This window comes from Perca flavescens, unplaced genomic scaffold, assembly GCF_004354835.1.
Source record: "Perca flavescens isolate YP-PL-M2 unplaced genomic scaffold, PFLA_1.0 EPR50_1.1_unplaced_scaf_11, whole genome shotgun sequence".
NCBI classification, from domain to species: Eukaryota; Metazoa; Chordata; class Actinopteri; order Perciformes; family Percidae; genus Perca; species Perca flavescens.
The window spans coordinates 172,813-187,139 of record NW_021166526.1 but is presented as its reverse complement, the minus strand read 5'-3'; the positions used below and the strand labels follow the sequence as shown (position 1 = coordinate 187,139).

General features: G+C 49.9%; 1 protein-coding gene across 2 annotated transcripts; it reads right to left on the bottom strand.

The window, feature by feature from the left end:
* Positions 1–3,848: 3,848 nt before the first annotated feature.
* LOC114551489 (uncharacterized) lies at positions 3,849–8,468 on the bottom strand. Of its 2 annotated transcripts, XM_028572532.1 has the most exons (4): positions 4,748–8,468; positions 4,508–4,660; positions 4,300–4,426; positions 3,849–4,214 (listed from the first exon to the last, which is right to left on the bottom strand). In XM_028572532.1, exon 1 carries the CDS (start codon positions 8,452–8,454, stop codon positions 5,569–5,571), a length of 2,886 nt encoding a protein of 961 aa, XP_028428333.1. In that variant the 5' UTR covers positions 8,455–8,468; the 3' UTR covers positions 3,849–4,214; positions 4,300–4,426; positions 4,508–4,660; positions 4,748–5,568. The 2 variants fall into 2 exon arrangements, with proteins under 2 accessions (XP_028428333.1, XP_028428332.1); XM_028572531.1 differs by having other exon boundaries at positions 4,508–8,468.
* Between the last annotated feature and the right edge of the window lie 5,859 nt (positions 8,469–14,327).

Sequence of the window (14,327 nt, the reverse complement as noted above, 5' to 3'; positions counted from 1 at the left end):
GCTCTCATGCTTGGCGCACGCAATGCAGACAAGCTGCTGAAACACCCTGAGACATTGGTCGATGCGATGACTTGGTATCTGCGTGAGCCCACCGCATGGACTATCCTGGTTGGGATACTCCAAAAGCACTGGATCTATTTTAACGTTGTGGATCTCCATGCGCACGGTCTGGAAAAGCTCGACAAGTACGACCGATGTAACAACAGCGAGATAAAAAAGGTCATCCTGGATGCGATTTCGAGCATGGGGGACTCGGAACTGGAACGGGTGAAACTGTTGCTCTCATGGGAGATTGTCAAGGGTTACGGTCATATTCCCCTGGGATGTCTCGAGGATTCCAGCCGCCGCCGCCTATCCAAGCAGATAATTATGCAGTACTCTGACCACGCAGCGTATGTAATGAGCTTGATATTCACCCAAATCCAGCGTCTGGATCTGGTAGGTAGACTGGACGCCGCCGCCGCCCGAGTACACTGTGACACCAAAACAATCCCGGATCGGGCTCAGCAGGGAAACGCTCCACGTTAGACCGGGGATGTACTGGGTTTTTTTTTGGGGGGTGTCCACATGTGTCTACTGTTATTCTCTTTTCAAACTTTTGTCTAATAAAGACCCATCCCTGTGAATGAATATTGTTGTTGAGTGTTCATTGTCTAGGTACACCACATGTCTTGGTAAGATTGAACTGTTCAATGGTAACAGAGATGTGATCACGTAGAAAGGAACCATGTTAGTCTAAACTCTCGCACAGCAGCCGCGCTCGGACAACAGCCGTAGACGGACAACAGCCGTGGAGGAATAGACAGCCTTGTGTTTCGTTGGGTATATATTCAATCGAATTATTGTCAACCACACATAGCCTCTGCACACCAGAGAACAAACACATAAGATGGAACTGACATTGAAGTTCAAATTGGCCAACTACCTGATGATGAAAGAGGAAGCCTTTGCCACTGTGCTCGCTTCTATACGACACACTGAGACTCTGCCACTGGCTGAAGGCAAGATTGCCGGTCTGCTTAAGAAGTACGGTCCGGACAACTTGCTAAAACACCCTGAGACTCTGATCGATGGGATGTATTGCTATCTGGGTGACGATGTCACATGGAAAATTCTGCGTGGTGTATTCAAACTGCGCAAGCCCAATTACCCTCTCATGGCCACTATTGATCTCTATGCGCACGGTCTGAAAAAGCTTGAGAAGTATGACGGGTGTAGCAGTGGGGAGATCAAAAAGGTAATCGGGGATGCACTTTTGAACCTAAGGGAAGCCGAACTGCAACGGGTGAAACTGTTGCTCTCGTGGGAGATTGTCAAGGATTACGCTCACATTCCCTTTGGACGAAGCGAGGGCTCAAGCCCTTGCCACCTAACCGACCAGATATACACCAGTTACAATGACCATGCAGTGTATGTAATGGCTCTGATATTCACTCAAATCCAACGTCTGGATCTGGTAGAGGAACTGACTGCTGCCGCCCGAGCACGGTGTGACACAGAAGCAATCCCGGATGAGGCGCGACGAGGAAACACTCCACCTTAGATCAAGAATGTTCTGTCTGTGGCCGAGCTATTGTAAAAATTATACCCCATGTGTCTGTTATTTTTATTGGTTTATTTTGCTTTACCGTACCTATGAATGAATAGTTGAGTATGTTCACAAGGGAACACTGGACAACCGCACAGACCGTCTGCAGACTGGATAACAAACGCACAAGATGGGACTGACGCGAATGTTCAAATTGGCCAACTACCTAATGAGGAAAAAGGCCGCCTTTGCCACTGTGGTTGCGAATATACGAGACCACAAGACTCTGCCACCGGACGACATAGAGCGGATTGCCCTCATGTTTGAGGAGTGCGGTACGGACACCTTGCTGATACACCCTGAGACTCTGGTAATTGGGATGAATTGCTATCTGGGTGACGATGTCACATGGAAGATTCTGGCTGGCATACTCCAAACACACATGCCTGATTTCACTATCACCGATCTCCATGCGTGCGGTCTGAAAAAGCTTGGAAAGTATGACTGGTGTAACAACGGCAAGAAAAAAGGGGTCATCCTGGATGCCCTTTCGAGCCTAAGGGAAGGCGATCTGGAACGGGTGAAACTGTTGCTCTTGTGGGGGATCGTAACGGATTACAATCACATCCCCCTCGGCCGTGTCATGAATTCGAACCCCCGCCGCCTAACCGAGCAGATATTCGCCAAGTACTCTGACCATGCGGCGTGTGTAGTAATGAGTCTGATATTCACTCAAATCCAGCGTCTGGATCTGGTGGAGGAACTGACCGTTGTGGCGTACATGGACCCTCTGCAGACCAGAGAACAAACCCATGCATCGGGACTGTCGCGGATGTTCAAAATGGTCAACTACCTAATGAGAAAACAGGCAGCTTTTGCCACTGTGGTCGCAAATATACGAGCCCACAAGAATCTGCCACTGGATCACACAGATCAGCTCGCCCTCATGTTTGAGGAGTGCGGCACGAACACCCTGCTCGAACACCCAGAGACTCTGGTCAGTGTGACAAGTTGCTATCTGGGTCACGATGTCACATGGAACATTCTGCTTGGCATACTGCATATGCACATGCCTGACTTCAGCATCACCGATCTCTATGCGCACGGTCTGGAGGAGCTCGAGAAGTACGACCGGTGTAACAACGGCAAGATAAAAAAGGTCATCCTGGATGCCCTTTCGAGCCTAAGGGAAGGCGATCTGGAACGGGTGAAACTGTTGCTGTCGTGGGAGATTGTAAAGGATTACGGTCACATCACCCTCACACGTATCGAGAACTCGAGTCCCCGGCGCCTAACCGACCAAATAGTCTCCCGGTACTCTGACCACGCCGCGTATGTGATGGCGCTGATATTCACTCAAATCCAGCATCGGGATCTGGTCGAGGAACTGACCGCCACGGCCCGAGTACGGTGCAACCGAAGCACTCCCAGATGAGGCGCTGCGAGGAAACACTCCACCTTAGATCGAGGATATAGTCTTAGAGTCTGTGGTTGAGCCATGAAAGAAACATTTTAAACTGTGTCCCCATGTGTCTACTGTTATTTGTTTGTAAACGTTTGAATAATAAACACCCGTCCCTGTGAATGAATATTGTTGCCGAGTGTTCATTGTATGTATGTATGGTATACCTGAGAACAACCATATGTCTTTGTATGATTGAACTGTTAAATGTCAGCTGAGATACGAGCGAGTACAAGGGGGAACATATTAGTCTAAACATTTTAGTGCTGCAAGTCTTCATCATGTCAGGTCGCAAAGAGGACTCTTACTACCACAGTAATTACTGGTGGATTAATGTAAGGGACAATTGGCTTGAGATCACCTTGATAGCCACTCCGTTGATGATCATGTTCGCTTTGGTGCTGATCATCCACAGGATCTGTGGCAAACGCTCGTCCCATATTTACAAACCATGTTCAGGGCCACATTCATCCTTGTACACACGCGTGTATCATCCCACAACTTGCTCTTTGGAAGGAACGAGGTGTGACATGAACAACCAGGGTGACGAACATGTCAAGACGCATCAGTGATCGGAGATGTGAAAAGGGGTAACTGTAACATACACAGATTCCCCCATACTACTAAGATGCCATACTGTGGTTTTTATTTGTCTAACTTCGGACATGTGTTTCAACAGAACCCGACAAAAGACACGGTCATGTGACACCTACACCCCTAGGATGTGACAGTTTCGCACAGTCCGTGGCCTGACAGCGAAGTCTGACTTTCACTACAACAATGTGTGTATGTGCAATACATAGACCCATTTGTAACTCGTTCTCAATGTATCACAGACACAATAAAGAAAAACGTCTGTCAGTTGAAGTCTTTGGGTGTTTATTTGCAAAGAAACATTTGCATGCATTGTACATTCATACTGTGATCTCAGGCAAACTCGCATATCTTCTCTTTCTTGTACATAGCACATTGATGCAATACAAGCCATACACAAACAAGGTAACAGTCAACAACACAAGCACAGCCATGCTCCATGAGCACAAGTCACCGTTAGCTATAACTGAATGGTTAGAAGTGTTGTTAGTGTATCTCGTGTCTATGGTCGCAGACATGGTCCTCTTCAATCCACAGACTCTAGGTCCACGAGTCGTGTAATCGACAGCGTGAGTTGTAGAATCCGTTCAGCTGCTTCATCTTTTGCAGCGTTCGTTGAGGTCCCGTAACCTGAAAGTGTAGGGTAGAAGTTACATTTGTTATCTCGAAATGGGTACAAATTGTCCAGTGTATAATGTATAGAACAAACACCCACCTGTCAGACGTATGAGAATTTCCCCATCATCTCTCACCACGGTCACATTGCCACAGCAAATGTAGTTAGGCTGTGCATCCAGGTAGGTGTACCACGGTAGAGGCCAGTTATTCTTCTGACACAATTTCTAGGATGTAAAGCATGCAGTGTGTCAAGTATACCCATTGGGTTTGTATAACTAAACCGTATGAGCAAGATGACCACATACCTGTAATTTGCCTACAAAGTCATGTGACCTTGGCTCGGCTCCGCTCGATGTCTGAGAATCACTTGTGGAGATCTCAGGGTTACGACGTGCACGGATATACTGCAGCAATTCACGCGTCTCATTGGTGATCGGGGCTCCAGGAAAGAGTACCTTCTGACATAGGATACAAAACATTCGATGTGTTAAGTATACCCATTGGGTTTATATAAAATAAACAGTATGCACAAGACAACCGCTTACCCTAAATGTGCCAAATTGTGCCATCAATGCTTGTGCAGCCTTAGCTTTGGCTTCTTTCTTCGTCTTGCCAGTGCCCATAGCTACGGCCTGCTCTTCAGGTCGGTCGTTACAGTTGAGCTTGACTTTGAAGTTGAACGTGAGATCATGCTGCGGTCCCATTTGACTCAGGTCGTGGTATTCCACGGTGCACTTCTTGAAATCAGCATGTCTCTGTAACATTCCACACCAGTTCACATCCATGACTCTGTCCAGGAGCCCTGGTTGTAGTCAGTCGTTATCGAGACACTCTGACTACAGCTGAATGGATGTAGGGTGAACAAAAACACACAGGGCTATCTCACAGCGGAACACACACCCGCATCCACATATATGCACCAGGTACAAGTTTTGATGCGTTGCCTATCATGGTGAGGCTTCCAGCTCCTTATAACTCCGCTCAGAAAGCTCCACGTATGCTCGGAGAAACGAATCCTGCATAGGAGCCGGTATGTATGGATGGCCAGTCGTGTTTGGACATTGAGCCGTACTCGGACAATGAGCCGTACTCGGATAATGCGCCGTACACGGACAATGCGCACTAGGCGGACACAGAGCCTTACTCGGACAATGAGCCGTACTCGGACAATGAGCACTAGTCGGACAATGAGCCGTACCCGGACAAGTAGCCTTAGTTGGACATGGAGCCTTAGTCGGACATGTAGTCTTAGTTGGACATGGAGCCTTAGTTGGACATGGAGCCTTAGTCCATGTCTGTGACTGTTGAATCACCGTGTGTGTATCTCAATAAATGGAAACCATAGTGTCTCCCAAGAGTATTTTATTTACACATCATCATTCAAGACAAGATCATTCGTTGTGACAGTTATCACATTATGTGTTGAACCCGGGCCTTGACATGTACCATCAGCTATATGAACAAACTTATTGCTTGGTACGTTATATTGTCCTTTGAATGGCACCTTTCCAAAGTTGTACATGTATAACGCCTCTCCTTTCGGTTTGACAACTAGCAAATAATATCTTCTCACGTCTTTTCGTTTGTGTACAATGATAGTATAGACTGCCCCTGTTCGGTCATCATCGCCGTACACCTCATGATCCCCACTCGGTGTCCAACAAATGAACAAGGTGCATTTTAGTCTGTTCGAGAACTGTTCCATTTCTTGGCAATGGCATTTGTTTTGTGTGATTTCAGCGCAAGCCTCGATCTCGTCCTCTGCTTGTAACACCTTCAATAGAGTGACCAGAGGCTCCAGATGTCCTAACTCGAGTATCTTGAGATCCCCGCGTGCACCGAGTGATTTTGCGATATAATTGGGAATCGGTGTCCTGACATGTGTGGCATTAGCACGAAGTTCTATGTCAAAGCTGTCCACGTTATTGCGGTCCGTGTGACTTTTGATGTCAAGGGACCACATGTCCTGTTCACACTTTCCCTCTGTACTCTGTAGCTTAGTTTCGTCAGGTCCAACGTCCTCTGGACTCGCATATTCCCTCTTTATTGTCAATCCCTGGGACCCAAAACTCTGTCTTCGTTTCTGTGCCACTTTCTTTGGTCTAGGCTCCGCGTTGTCAAGAGATTGTATTATGCCAGTTATCACAACCTCGTAGGTTGTAAACATATCACCTGTGTGTGCCACAAAGTCCATCTTATCAGGATCATTGGTAGCTTGGATATCTTGGGTATCGCGCTTAACACATGTTCGTTTAAGCACTTCCCCAATCCTGTCAACCGACGCATCCCTCTCAGCCAAGATTGTAGGTAACAAGGATTCCCACCTGTCAACCGTTTGAACACCCAAGAAGTCACACAGGGAAGACAGTACACGCTTACACGTGCCCAATCTGTGTATCTCATCGGTAAGTTTGTCAGTTTCCTCTTTATAGAATACCAACTCCACCTGGCCAGCTTTTGCATTTTCCTCACCCTTGGTTATTCGGCACTGAAGCTGGTCAATGATACCACGAAAGTCAGATAGCTGCACCTCTTGTTCACCCTGTTGACGTTGAGCAACTGTTTGCAATTCATTGTAGCTCTGCACTGCCTCTAGCCTAGCATGCTCTAGTGCTTCTATATCCATTGTCAGTTTCCCATTACGCTCTGTAAGACTAGCGATCTGTTGGTTGAGACCTTCTGTCTCCTTCCCTTGGTCCTCCTTCACACGAGACAATGTTATGTCTCTTTCCCTAAGCTGACTGCGTACTTCGTGGAGTGTCCAGCTCAATTGGTCTTTCTCACGCTCGTGAGCTAATACAATCTCGTCTGTGTTGAGTTTCAGTTCGTAACACCTTTCCTGAGAATGAGCGTGCGCCTCGGTCAAGCGGTCAACGTGTGCCTGGGCTTTTTGTAACTCGGTCAAAACTGCTTCAAGGTGCATCACTGTCCCACTCGCGGTCTGACTTTCAATCGATTGATTAAGTTTGAGCTCAGTCAAGAGTTTCCTGCCCTTCTCAAGCTCACGGTGCAACCGAGATATTTCGTCCCTGGAGGACGTCAACTCGCTCTGATGCGCTGTGCACACGTTTGTCGACTCCAAAAGCAGTTTGTCACCGTTCTCGACCATGAAAATGAGAGCACTGATTAACTCGTGTACACGTCTCCAATGCTCATCAAGACACTCCCGTATCGCAAGTGCCGATAACAAGTCTGTGTTGTGGTGTGACAACAATCCACCGAGTGCGGTCTGTAGTTCCACTGAACCATGTCCGGCCTCACTATTTACTAGACGCGCTATGTCACGGAAAGAGTCAAGTTCCGAGGGTGCCGTTAAAATAGACTCTAGCCGCAGCAACACTTGCTCAGCGTCTTGGAGCTCCCGTGCACTTTGTATAAATTTACACCTGCCGAATATGTCCCGTATGCCCTTCCCCAACCTCCTGAGGACGAGCTCGTAACATCCACACAATTCCATAGCCAGGTCAAACCCTATTACGTCCCGAGCTCTCGTGCCCTCAAACGACTCAAACCACTTAGCCAGGTCTCCGAAATTGTCCTCAAGCGCCTCGACCACCACCAAGGTGTCATCCAGAGAGTCCGGGTCCTTGGTGGCCCGTGCCGCGGACACCGACTCGGCCGTGCTACACGCCGAGGAGTCCACCTTGGTAGCCAAAGGGAAAAGTCTTGATATGATATTTACGAGTGTGGCACGAGAATTGCTTCCAGTATCCGATAGAAGTAGAGGCTCTACTTCGCTCATCTCCCCTGAGACCTGAGCCTGAGAGGAACAGCTCCCAGAATCTGTGTTTGCAGACCGTTGGGTTGTGCGTGGTGTGCCCGAGTCTGAACCGACACTCTTTCTGCCACGACCACAAGCCGGGCTCGTGATCGGCCTGAGTCCCGCTGATCTTTTGCTTCTTGATCGAGCGCTCTTTTGCTCGCGTACGTGATAAGGCTTGGTCCCTCGTGCACCTTTGTCGTTCGTCTTCTTCGCCGTGGTCTTCACCCCAGTAGCATCGTGATCTGTGCTCCCACCACGAGGCGATCCGGTTCGTTCTTGCACTTTTGCGCTCTTGGACATAGCGTTCTTCTGTGTCTTCCTCTTCTCCTCCTTCTCCTTCTCCTCCTCCTCCTCCTTGGCCTCGTCCACTCGGTGTTCCCTTGTTGAGTTCGACGGTCTCCTCAAGACTGGCGCTGTAGTCTCTGCGGTGGTTGAGACAGTATTTGTGTGGTTGAGCGCGGACTCCCTTTGGGTCGCTCTCGGCTCCATTGCCGATATCTCGGGAGACCGTAGCGCAAAGTGTGGTGCAGATGCTGCCCAGAAGCAATTTGTCTATCTGCAACACAGCTGACACCCTCTTGGGTTCGGGCTCACACACCACGGGTGATACCCGATACGCATACCCACAGCGTTGACACAACTCATCCCTCTTCGGATCACTTGTTGAGTGTAGATGCGCGTCTATTCTCAACAAGGCAGAGAGCTCATCTAGCTCGCGGGACCAACGGTCCAGTGCTCCGCAACACAGAGCAGTGAGTATAACTGCCCAGTATGGAGCCTTGATAATCTCTTTGGTGCACCTCCCTGGTGAGCTCCCGGTCAACTCCAAACCCATGTACGTTAACCTCACGCCCAACCACTGAACTGTGCCCGAGACCGGCGATGTGTCCGTTTCCTGGTTAACAGTTGCATGTGAGAGACTTAGGTCAGAGTCCAGTTTCCACAATACACGCGTCCCCCAGAGAGCGTCTCGCGGATCAGATATCGTGCAGATCTCCCGGTCCTCGCTGCACTGCGACCTCTCCAGGGTTAGCCTGCTCTGCTCGTGTAACACCTTGAACGCAAGCGGTGCCCCGAGTATGGCTAGAGTCTCGCTTACTAGTTTGGTGGCCAAAGCTTCCCTCTCGTCCGGCTCGTAGGAGGGAGACACCAAGCCGCTGTGCACGCAACGGGTCACTCTGGTGTATATATTTGAGACAATAGCCTCCGGTTGGTACCCGGAAACCGTGTCGCCGGTGTAAAGTTCGTTCCTATCAGCAGTTGTATTCATCTTCACCCAGGCCAAGGGCCCTCTGGCTACATAACTGATATGTTTCACCTGGTGACCCCTGTTGTCTGTGTACATGTCGGAAAAGTGTTTGGCTGTAATTAGACCGTAGCTCTCTCCGGAGTGCATGTATACGGCCCGTAAAACAAGATAATGCGTACCGGGACTCATGTCAGACTCCACAGGTATGCGAAAGACCCCGTCTAACCCGGGCTCCGTGAGGGTTACAGACATCGGTATCCGTTTCTCTATGTCAAACATTTGCACCCAAGTGTAAGCTAGACGAGTTAGAGCACCCACGTCTTCAAACCGCACAGCCATGTGACGAGTAGAGCTCCAGTCGCCTTTCTGACAATGTTCCATGTTGAGCTCCGCTGTACTAGAGGGAACTTTGTGCAGGGAAATTTGCACGCTCCTCAGTGAAACAAAAAAGAAACACAGAGACAGACTTGCATTATGAAAAACATTTAGTTTTTATTTCCACTGACTTACAAGACAGAAAGGGAATAACAATGAGGCAACTCTGTCTATAGTACATACAAATCACAAACTGTGCACAAAGAAATCAACAACACTCGTCGGAAAGTCTAACTTTAGGCTTCAAGCACAGACTCCTCGTCCGATACATCCTGAAACGCTGGCTTATCTCCGTGTTGCATCGTGTCACCACCAACCGGAGTGGACAGGGTGAACCGATCGTCCTGGTCCGAACACCACTCGTCTTTCTCGCAGTCCTCGTCAGAATAATATCCGATGCCATACTCCCTGAATTCTTGGCAGCAGCTGCGAGTGGTATTGCAATTGAAAGCCTCCAGATAATCGCTCATAGACTGCGGAGCATTCTCAACCACGCTCTCCGCAGCCTCGATCACAGCGTTGCAGCGTGCAGTGGGATCACCTTGCACCACAAGTGGTCGCGGTGTTATCAAGTCCAGGGTCTCAACTCTTCCTTTGTTCTCGGATTCCACAATTATGCTCTCAGAGTCCGTGACGCTCTCTGTGGCCTCAATCACGGTGTTGCAGCTCACGGCGGGGTCACATTGCTCCACGAGTGGTGACTGTGTCGTTGAGGCCAAGGTCTCAACTCTGCCTTTGCTCTCGCGTTCCGTTCCGAAAAGCTGTCCACACACTCTCATAATGTCGGCGATAGCCTCAGTTCTTTGGCCGAACCTGTTCATGAGGGCCAAGTAGACGACGTAGTTCTTCTTACCACTGGCGGAGCATACATGTCGAGCTCTCTGCAATGCAGCGTCAAAGTGTCTAGCTCCGTAATGTGTACATAAGATATCTTTTAACCTGGACGGGGGCAAAAAGTTTATGGCTCTATTCAGCGCCAAGAACGCCTGGTACTGACCGTCTGTGAGAGGTTTGGACATCGTTTGTTTCTGGTGATACAGAGAGTGGTGTCTACGTGGACCTTATCGGAGACCGTTGGACGTGCACACTACACAGCGCCGGTAGAGCGTTTCCATATCAACTAGTACTTCGGAAAATATGGGCTGCTTGCATGTCATACAAGAGGTGTACATCTGTTTCATTTCAGTAAATGTGCACGTGTTGACAGCACTTGTGCTTAGGGGTACGTTTATCACGGGCGCAGCACAGCATGAAGACCCGAATTTCATCTGCTCAAAGTCAAATTCCACGTCAATGTTCCTCGGGTTGCCCTTCACCTCCGACGAGTGGAAGGTCTGATTCTTTAGACATCTCGAGCACCTCAGGTCTCCCTGTTGACGAGGAGGAGGCTGCTCGCTGGGTTGCCCAGGCACGAGGAGTATCTGCCTGTGGTTGTGGTCCACCCAGTTAATGTGACAGTTGAGCACGGCATATAGCAGCATCTGACACTCAAGCTTCAGTTCGCTCAGCTTCTGAAAACGTTCACTGTGGACAATATCTATGGCTTCACGCAGTTCGGGTAGACACGCCGCGGCCAACTCCAGCGGTTGATCCGTTGTGTACGCCACAGCCAGCTTGTAGTAACAACTCAGACCCCACTCGGAATGGAGCGTTAGCATGGGGTGTCCCACGTTTTTCACAACCTGAAAGGCTTTTATGAGCTTTGCGTAGTACGGCTTATTCGGTGTCGAAAAACTGTACTTTGACCACTTAATGGAATCCTTGCCGTGTCTCGCCCGGTCTAAAGAGTAAGGCTTCTTCCTGTCTCGGCGGACCCAGGCTTTCCCCTCTGTGACAACACGTTGAAATTTCATGAGCACAGTGCCAACGGTTGGTTCCCCAGTGAATGGACCGTGTCCTCTCATGTGCTGTCTCGCTCCACCAGGACAGTCTCCCTCAGGTACACAGTCTCGAGCGGGTATGCAGCCTCGATCGGACTCGCAGCCTCGTTCGGACATGCAGCCGTGGTCGAACGTTTTAGCACTCGGTCGGATGTTCTCGATAAGGAGGAGTCTGAGTGCATCCGATCTAATCCCACACACTTTCACGTCCGACTCCTTTGCATATAAAGCCAGATCCTCCTTTTGGTACCTATAAAAGTCAGCCAGGAGAGCCAGTCTGAGCACAACTTTGCATCCTTGCATCAGAGACAACCTCTCTTTACTTGGCAGCACAACGCTCGAGCCTTTCAAGTCGATCAGGGCCAAGGACAGGTCATCCCAGAGCTCCAAACAGAACTTGTAAGCGTCACCACAGTCTGAAATCTTTGTCTTAGACGTCAACATCTTTACTATTTTCGACTGCATTCGGGGCACGGACCTGTTATCTCTCTGTTTATAATGACAAACTACGGTAAGACACTCGAGGTAGGCCTGGATCAGAGTGGCTTTTGCATAGCTACGGGACCACAGGACTCGGGAATCGTCTACACCTGCCCCGCAAACCCGTTCGCTCCGGTCCTGCTCAAGTCTCCCGTGGTGCTGCATCTCCATTGTCCAGACCTCTTCCCCAACGAGGTGCTGAAAGTGCACGCGGAACACCTTGGACACTTCTTGGCTTTGCAGAGCGTGCCTCGCATAAACCAAGAGGTCGAGCAGACGCTTTTCCTGGGCCTGTGCAAACTGTTCACTAGGGACAAGGTCCTCTCACTGTACAAGGAGACCCTGACCGACGAGGCTCTGCATCAACATGACCTCGACACCTCCGACGATCAGGGTGGGAGTGACTCCTACACACGTGTTTTTGTCAGCTTCCACAAAGCCAAAGCAGGTCCGATCGTGTCTCTGCTGCGAAAACTACTTGGGCTGTTTGACGTGGCCGACCTGGCCAACAACGATGTGATGTACAAACACGGAGAGGAGCCAGCACACATGCTGTTTCTGTACCTGATTCAGCTGCTGGCAATATTTGTGAGCAGCTGCATTGACGAGAAGGACCTTGCCACCATCATGAGTGTTGCCTCGGCCCCCTTCCTCGAGGCTAATTTCTGCGACCCCTTGTGTGCCGCAACTCTGCTGAAGCCCATGTTCATTCCCTTCTTCAATTGGCAAGGGGGTAGTAACCCCCGAAGGGGTGAGACCGGAGCGGCCGAGTGTCAGGACCCTGACGCGTTCTTGATCCACTATAGGCTGTTCATGGGATACGAACTGGACAAAGACGGGTCTGATGTGTCCTATGGGATGACTCTCGGCTGGACAGACACTCGCATACTGGAACGTATCCAGGCGTGTAGGATCGTGGAGGGAAAGCATAAAAAGCTGTGGTTTGTTGCTCCCCAGATGGGTGACAGAATGGTCATGGTAAAGGAGGCTGGTCTGAGAATGATGGGTGGTCAGACTGACCACAAGGCCCTCAAGATCTGCTCCTACCTGATGTCCGACAACGTAATGGCTTACATGCAGTGCGCAGTATTCGGTACGATCGGCAACATGCTGCCCTGTGCTGCAAACAGCGACTTCACCGAGACCGTAATGACTGTCATTGAGAGGTCGATGGCCAGGTTTTCAGACGCAGTTCGTCACCAGAGCGCAAACCTCAAGACAAAGCTGAGTAAAATACCAGACAGCTGCCTGTACACCACTGGGGTAGGCTTCTCTGGACAGGACAAAGGCAAAGTTCTATACTTTGGTAAAGTTTTCACTGGCCCTGATGACAAGAGGCCCTCTCCGCCTCTGGGAGCCCCATCCATCAAGGGGACCTTCGCTTCAGTGACCCTGGGGATTGCCGACAACACTATGATGAACAACATGCTGGCCATCGCGCTTCAAGACCCAAAGCGGGCACACAATGGTAGTTTACAGAGTATGCTGTCTAGGGGGCACAAGTCCATTGGTGTTAAAAAGAAGTCCACTGATGGCTTCCTTTACGCCCGCTTCCACCACAGGTTTAACACGGGCGAATTCACAGAGGTGGCCAATGTTAAAGGCATGAGGGACCCCACCTTCAACGCCTCGGTTCACAAAGGATCCCTGTCCGATGCGACTGACTATCGGCTAATCGTGTCCCACGGAGCCTTGCCCATGTGCATCCTGACCCTGGCCATGACTATACGACAAACGGTGATGATGGTCATGGGGCTTTTCTGTGCCGAGTTAGCCCGCCTTGTCTACAGTCCAAAGGGGCACGATGCAGCCCTGTGCAAACATCTCATCTCGCTTTTCATGGCTCCGAAGTTTAGACATGGAAAGGACAAAGAGAGTGGCGGCAACGCATTCGATGCGTCTTATGGCAACTCTATAAAACTCACGGGGAAAGCCTTCAGTAAGCCAGATATAATGGGTATCAACTACACCCAGCTGGATACCATGGAGTGGCTGCAAGCGGATGACACTAATCTCCCTGCGTACCTACGGAGGTCACTGGAAATGATTGGGGACACGAAAAACGAAGTCGCCAAGATCATGAAGGAGAGCTCGCTTTCCTACAACAGGGTGTTGTTCTGGGGCGAAACGGGTGTGTTGAAATTTGCCACTGCGTTTGCCAATCAGGAATTCATGATCCATGCGCCTATGATGCAAAAGGTGACCATGAGAACCTTTAACACACTTAACAAGAACTACGGCTGTGTCAAGCTTTGTAGGCAGGGTTGCCACTACCATGTGAGGGTGTTCAGCAACGAGTGCATCGACACAAAGCTCTTTAGCTCCCAGCGTGGTACAGACCTGGCCTGTCTCACCGGTGAGAAGATGAGCTCGATTGA